Source organism: Tubulanus polymorphus, chromosome 7, assembly GCF_964204645.1.
Source record: "Tubulanus polymorphus chromosome 7, tnTubPoly1.2, whole genome shotgun sequence".
Classification (NCBI taxonomy): domain Eukaryota; kingdom Metazoa; phylum Nemertea; class Palaeonemertea; order Tubulaniformes; family Tubulanidae; genus Tubulanus; species Tubulanus polymorphus.
Window position 1 is genome coordinate 13,616,176 of NC_134031.1, and position 7,538 is coordinate 13,623,713.

At 31.0% G+C, this 7,538-nt stretch overlaps 2 protein-coding genes across 2 annotated transcripts; one reads left to right on the forward strand and one right to left on the reverse strand.

The window, feature by feature from the left end:
• Window positions 1-2,911: 2,911 nt before the first annotated feature.
• On the forward strand, window positions 2,912-4,872 carry LOC141908527 (uncharacterized). The gene is made up of 5 exons (XM_074798622.1): window positions 2,912-3,227; window positions 3,638-3,954; window positions 4,055-4,180; window positions 4,301-4,499; window positions 4,720-4,872. Exons 1-5 carry the CDS (start codon window positions 3,010-3,012, stop codon window positions 4,733-4,735), a joined length of 876 nt encoding a protein of 291 aa, XP_074654723.1. The 5' UTR covers window positions 2,912-3,009; the 3' UTR covers window positions 4,736-4,872.
• Window positions 4,873-5,732: 860 nt separating this feature from the next.
• LOC141908528 (P2X purinoceptor 7-like) lies at window positions 5,733-7,087 on the reverse strand. The gene is made up of 2 exons (XM_074798623.1): window positions 6,743-7,087; window positions 5,733-6,485 (listed from the first exon to the last, which is right to left on the reverse strand). Exons 1-2 carry the CDS (start codon window positions 7,006-7,008, stop codon window positions 6,059-6,061), a joined length of 693 nt encoding a protein of 230 aa, XP_074654724.1. The 5' UTR covers window positions 7,009-7,087; the 3' UTR covers window positions 5,733-6,058.
• Between the last annotated feature and the right edge of the window lie 451 nt (window positions 7,088-7,538).

Below are 7,538 nucleotides of genomic sequence, written 5' to 3' on the forward strand. Positions count from 1 at the left end.
GTTATGGACGGATTTGAATAATTTCGATGAAATCATTTTTACGCTTCCCATTGCAACATATGAACCAGTTAGGCAGAAACCCGTTATCGCTGCTATGCAGCTATATTTATTTTATTTAATATTCTTAGTTTTAGTTTCTGTTGATTGAATATGTTTTTTATTTTTTTCACCTTCCATTAATTTTGGAGCAGTAATAATCTTTTCATTTATATCATTCAATCCAAATGAATTATTCATTGTTGCAGTTTTTATCAAATTATTATAACCAATTATATTTCCCATTTTTAATACTAAATCATTAGAAATAATTAATAGATTAGGGCTTATACAATAATTTAATCTAATATGTGATTTATCTAGATAATTTTGATATCTTACTATATTTTCTTGAATCGATCTATTTTTATCATTATGAATGGAATCTTCACATAAAACTTTGAATTGTTTCTGTGTATCAAATGAAGTGTTATCATTTCCAACTATTGGTGATCTTGTTTCAACTTGCGCACCTAGAATACATATCAAATAAGTTCTAATTGATTGATTTATTCTTTGTATACCTGATTTTGTAAAACCTTCACTATTTTCTAAAATAAAATTAATCCAACCATTATTATTATCAATTTTATAATTATGAGAAGCTCCAATTCTATGCATATAATCAATTCTTTTTATTTCATACTGTTCACCAATACCTTGCAATTTACCATGCGCTCTAAAATCGGAATTAATATTTATATTAAATTCATTACATATTTTATAAAACTTAGATAGATTAATATTATTATCCAATTCTTTAAAATATTTAGATCCGGGTAAAGGACATTCTAATTCATTTAATATCATTCTGATTTGAAAATATGTGTGAAATCTAAATATTGTGTGAATTAATTTTAAATCAGAATAATGCAAATTTATTTAAATGATTTATTCCAACTTATACCACAACCAGTTGCTGCACAATAAACAGCAAAATTCAATTGATTCTGCCAATATTTCATATTAGATTTAACTTTATATATATGATATTCATCTCGAGTAAAAGTAACTTCATATGTATTAAATATATTTTGCATTTTAGAAATAAAAAACTGTGTTTCAGTAACATAAATTTCTAAATAAGTTAATGAATTTAAAACTAAATTTTTATATGTAATATTTTTATTAAAATCTATTGCAGGAATATTATATTTAATTGATTTATTATATTGGAAAGCTTTTGGAAACCCCATTTATTTAATTAAAAAATTAATAATTTATTAATTCTTTTAATAATTTATCTTGTTCTTCAACTGTTATATTACCATTTAAACTTATTATATAATCAAGTGTATTTTTTAATCTATTAATTTCTTTTATATTAGTTTTAATTTTTTCTTTATTACTTTTTAATATTTAATATATATATAATATATTTATTTTTGAACTTATACCAGTTAAAACACTTGATGATAATCCTAGCACGCCAATTGATATAGCTAAAGGTGTTAATGGTGAGAATATTGCTAGAAATGTTATTATAGAACTAATTATAACTGAACCACCAGTAATTAGGTAATGGTTTTTTCAGATCAGAGGTCGTGCGGTCGACACACCACTCATCACCACAAGTAATTTTTTTCCTTATAAATGGGAGAGAATGAACAACATACAGAAAACAATAATGTCAATAAAAATCAATATTATTGCCAATATTGTAAAAAATACATCGATAAATCCCAAAATCACGACATGAAAAAACTGCAAACCATATAAAAAATGTTATAGATTTTGAAACTCCAGAAAATTCCAATGAAAGAAAAGAAAGATTAGAAAATATGAATGTGGATGAAATAAAATGTGAAGTATGTAATGAATTTATAACAAAAAGGAATTATAAAAGACATCTCGAATCGCAAAAACACAAACAAAATTTAAGTAATATTGTTTTAGGAACAGATTATTTTGATGATAAACCTCAACAAGTAAAAAACCAGTTTCAAAAAATTAATCTATTTCAAATTAACCTTATATGGCAAATGTTAGAAATTATATTGATTCACTAGAAATAAAAGATGCAATATAAATTTCAGAAACATTACATAGTAAAATTGGTCCTGCAGCTATTATATTTAGATTTTTTAAAGGTACAACAATAGAAGATTATAGTAAATCTAATGAAATAATAGAAAAAATACTAGATTTGATAACAGATGTTGAATATCCAAAAATTAGTATCTCTGGTAAAGTAAGTTTTATAAAGTCAGAAGATAAAATGGATTATGATATTCAAACACTCTCTGAAGAAATAATTTCAAAAACGCAAATAAAAGAGAAGTTAGAAAAAATATTTAATGAATTTAAACGTCATATTGAAGAAAGATATTTTGAGGGTTTTTTGGTTCTAACATTAAATGAAATTATATATTTAGATTTAAATGTTTATAATACAAAAAGAAAAAAAACGTAATAAAAAAGTAATAAAATGTTTAAAAATAATTCAAACTTTACAACAGAAAAGGAGGATAATAAAGCATCATCTTATATTAAATTACTATTTACAACAAAAGCAGTAATAAATGTTCAAAATGAAGATAATAAATGTTTTCTATGGTCAATTATTAGTTGCTTACATCCAACTCAGGAAAATGTTTGTAGAATAACAGATTACCGGAAATACGAAACATTATATAAAATTTATCAATATCCAGTTACTATAAAATGATTCCTAAAATAGAAAAAGTTAAAGGGTAACTGACACTTTTTTTTTATTTCAAAATTCGATAAGTTATATCGAACTAAGGAAGACTTTGAAATAGTTCTGTTCAAAAATGTGTAGTTTCCGCGAAAATCGTGATTTTGTAAGACAACTTTTGACCTCATTTCGTTGTATACATCGCGTTAGAAATCATCGGCAATTTCCGTCGATCTCCGGCGCTGTGACGTCAATAAAGTGAGCACTGAAAATTCTCTTCTATGAGATAACGTTGCGTTTTTACTACTCGGCGTGTTTTCACTGCTTTTTCTCAAATGCCAAATCGTTGTGTTTGCTTTGGGTGCGATTATTCGGATAGGGGTATATTTCTTTTTCCGAAGAATCCTGTTCTTCGAGAAAAATGGGCTTCTTTTGTAGGTTTAAAGCGATTGAATTGGAGCGGCCCAACGTCGAATAGCGTCGTGTGTTACCGGCATTTTACCAACGATGATTTCGTTAATAAAATGCAGTATGATGCACAATTTGCAAAGAGGTAAGTTTCATTCAGTCATCTTAACATTTATTCGAGACATGGTTTGAGAATAATTATTGTATGGGCTTGAAAATCACTGTTAAAAGGGTCGCATTTTCAAGTCCAATTCAAATCAATGAAATTTATTTTTTCCACGCGCGGTATCCAATTCATAATTTTTTATGTCAAAATGCCGTTTAACTTTTGTTTGCTAAGCGTGATTGTAAAACCATGCCTTCTAGGTCAGCTTACATCGTGTGACAATAGAAACATCTTTTCATTGAACTACTACTATAGGCCACAGTGCATTGGCCATCGTACAATAGGCTTTTATTGTCATTGTGAGTGCCTTACTTCACTCACTAACTACAATAACAAAATGAATATTTCACGAGCCTTGTGAATTAACGGTTGCCTTTTGCTTGAAATAGATTGTTGCTGAAACAAGGAGCCGTGCCATCGATCCACACTGTGATAGAAACCCCTGAATCTACATCTCAACCAGAGGATTTCTTCTCGCCACCACGAAAGCCTGGACGAAAAGTGTTTGAGAAGAGGGAGAGACGGCGAGTCATTGCTGAGACTGAGAGCCAGGTTTTGCATAATCTTCAACCAAATTTGGTTGAAGATTATGCAAAACCTGGTGAAGATGACGGCGGGGAAGTGTATGCGGAACCCGGTATCAAATCAGAGTTCGAGGCGACAAGAGAATTTGCTGTGCAGGCTGAACCGGATTGTAAATCTCGAGGTAGGATTTTCATGATGGTATGGTGTATCATTGTCATTCAGTTTTGAATATATCACTGTAATCATTGAATTTCATGTTATTTAATGATAATTTTTTCTAGGGATGCAAACGCTGAAAGAAACTGCACAGGTGAAGACCAAAATTGTGTACCGCATCAAACCTAAGATTATCTACAGAACGCCATTTAAGGCTCAGCGTTCAGTTGGAATCCAGGAAAATGCATTGAGTGAGTATTCTTTATTCAGTCTATATCGTATTATGGTACGGCTTGTATTATGGGGTTTTTTATGATATCATCTATTCTCCCTATCTATTTAATCCTACTACTGTGATTGGTCTGTTTTAGCCCGAAACATTGGTATTCAATGTAAGCGACCTGCTGAAGAACTTACAAATACCTCAAAAGCCATTTGTATTGGAGAAGAATCAGATTTAGGGAGTGACAGTGAAGATGATGACTATCATCCAGATTCGGCAGAAGAGTCAGAGATGGACAGTGGCTCTGAGGATGATTCTGAAGGCAGAGTTATGTTTGAAGAAATGAGGTTAGTAAAGTATAATATTTTAATCATGAATGATATTTTCCTTTCTTTTGTATAAAACTTCATTTATCATTGCAGTGATGAATCATGAAGACTGCAGCCATGAACCCATAACATCAGAAAAGAAATGGCTTTATCCAGGTAAGATATTATCTATTGCAACTACTGAATCAGAAATTATATCTAATTTCATGTGATGAAACATTTGATGTACTATTTACAGGATCTTTGGTTGGTGATTCTATGCAAAAATATCTGACGAATACACGGGTTATAAATAAAGTGAAGATGATGTCACCATACGGCCAGACCAGTAAACTGGAGTGTCTTCACAGTTTATTCAATCATTTTGCCCCGAAGATGATTCAGTTTTCTTACAATGGAATGACAAGCAGGTAAGCAAAGTATATAACAATTGAGTGATTTCTATTTTTTCATACATATGTCCCTGCTAAGACTTATATCAATGTCTTATTTCTTCTCTTAGGTTACAAATAGCTGCCCTACATTTCAATGAGAATAGTGACAGAATACAAGGCACAAAGATTGATGGGACAAAAAAATATAGCATTGTCTATCCAAAATACAAGGACACCCACACATTACGAAAACTACTCACTGATGCCACTTATGGTGAATATTAAAGTCATTAACTAAACTTATGTAAATAATTCATTACCAAACACATTGTTGGCTAACAGTGTTTTTTATTTCAGAATATGTCGACATTTGCTGGAACAAGATACTCGAGGACGTGGAAGAAGCAGATAGGCCGAGGAAAATAATCACAGTACCACCAAATCTCACATCAAACAAAGAAAAAATCACCAAAGAGGAAGCCATCGCAATGCACAGGACAAGATTCAAAAAAACTAATAGATGATTGAATGGTAAGTCTCTTGACATTTGTATTGAAGGTATAATTTCATTTAAAATTGTAATACATGCACATGAAAACATGACAATTATATTGATTTTCTTAAAAAATACATTCTTTTCAGGTCTGCGGAAAAAATGATGACCCGAAGTGATGATTTAATTCGAAAAATAATGTACGAAGAAATATATTTGAAATTTGGCAGTTCAAAGATACCGAGTACGTTTTATTTCAACATCAGGAATCATGATATATCTTGTATTCGTTTTATAATTCAACCTAAAACATTTTTCATGTCTTTTTCAGGTGATAAAGACAAAATATCTACATTTGCATGGGAAGATTAATGGTGAAACTACAAGTCTAAGTGAAAGTTGTAGACACCAGTTCACTCAATAAATGATCTGTAGAAAATTGATAGGAAACTGAAAATAAAATTATTGATCTGCTTAAGCATAACAAAACTGCTCCTTACTTGAACAATTAATTGCGATCAGATGTTTAAATTAGAACTCAATGGATTGAAAGCAAAACGTTTTATACATTATAAATATGCAATAAAATTTATATTTTATATCTAAGCGATGTCATTGTTTTATTAAAATATCTGTAAGAAAAGCACAAGTTAAGAAGAATATATAAACATCGTTAGAATTTTTAAGTTGAATACTTCTATTTTAATTCATTATGGTCCATCAATCGACACATTACGAAATCCTTTATATACATGGTCCTCCTCATAACCGTCCTCAGGGAAATGTGCGCGGATGCACGAAACGACACAAGCAGGCAAAATTCTCCTATTCTCCTTGCCCAAATATCCCCAACACCACCGAACAAATGATCTGTATGCTACATGTCTTAATTTCGCATTTGCTGGCCCTTCAAAACTTTTCCGTCCGTACTGCCGTTTAAATTCGGTCCACATCAGCTGCAGGACCCAAGGGTTCAAACAGATCGAAGCGAAAGCTGCTGTGTCCGTCATGCAGGTCTCTTCATTTTGTCCGGACTCCTCCCAAACCCATTCCAGTCTTCTTTTCACGACATCAATCTCCATACAGCACACACACTCTTGCTCCGTCTCTAAGATCTGACAGTGTCCACATTGGCACCTAAAAAGATTATCCATAAAAATATTTTTAAGGTATGGATATAGGTATCTACTTGTTGTAAGCCTATGCTGATGCAATGCAGTGCAAGAATAGTCCAGCAGTGCCAGCACAACGACGTTGAATCGCACTGAGCTTTTGAAACGAACATGATAAGATTCTCTCAACTTCGCCAACAAAGCTCAAAAACCTATAATTAAATCTACGGCTTAATGAATCTTAAAATATATATTTTTAAGTTAATTGTTATATGAACATACCACTGATTCAGATTATCCAGCTCCAAACGGTTTATTCGGCCTTCGTCGTCGTCTCCCTCTGCCTCCGGTCTGGGTCCATCGCCGTTTCGCTTCGGTTCTGCCTCTGGTTCGTATAAATACGGCCCGATCATTAATTCCTCTTCGTCACTTGTTTCCTGCCATTCAAAATCACTAAGCGATTCATCTGAATTTGATGCCGAAGTGGCATTAAATTCAGATGAATCGCTCCCATTGTCCGATTCTCTATTCATTTCTATAGACGCCATTATTGAGTCGCTGCCTTTAATGACGTAGTTCTATAAATAGCCCGCAGTACACGTGTTTTTCCGGAACGATGTAAACAAAACGAGGCGCGCGAAAATCAAAATCATCAAATATCATTATAAATTGAAATTTTTTCCGATCTTTCAAATTGTCAATCTCAATAGTATACTATAATGAATCATTTTATTCCAAAAGTAGAAAATTCTTGAAAAAGTGTCAGTTACCCTTTAATAATTTAAAAATAAATGTATTTGGATTAATGCAATTACCAAATACAAAAGGTGAAAATATTAAAGATTATACATTGGAAGCTTTATATTTAACAGAATATTATGATGATGAAAATGCTATAGATTTGTTATATTACAAAAAAAGATGAAAATGAACATTATAAGTGGTTAAAACAAATTGATTTATTCTTTAGAACAGAAAGTGATTTTAACAGTCATGAAATTTATCTATGTAGAAAATATTTATCTAAATTTAGAACTGAGAATGCGTTACTAAAACATAAAGAATTATGTGATAAAAA

What these genes read in the sequence shown, in the direction of transcription:
- LOC141908527 (XM_074798622.1), top strand. Translation starts at nt 3,010, where the DNA reads ATGCCAAATCGTTGTGTTTGCTTTGGGTGCGATTATTCGGATAGGGGT. An exon ending in GATGCACAATTTGCAAAGAG is followed by an intron (nt 3,228 to 3,637) that starts GTAAGTTTCATT and finishes TGCTTGAAATAG; the next exon opens with ATTGTTGCTGAAACAAGGAG. An exon ending in ACCGGATTGTAAATCTCGAG is followed by an intron (nt 3,955 to 4,054) that starts GTAGGATTTTCA and finishes AATTTTTTCTAG; the next exon opens with GGATGCAAACGCTGAAAGAA.
- LOC141908528 (XM_074798623.1), bottom strand. Translation starts at nt 7,008, where the DNA reads ATGGCGTCTATAGAAATGAATAGAGAATCGGACAATGGGAGCGATTCA. An exon ending in CTGGATAATCTGAATCAGTG is followed by an intron (nt 6,486 to 6,742) that starts GTATGTTCATAT and finishes TAATCTTTTTAG; the next exon opens with GTGCCAATGTGGACACTGTC.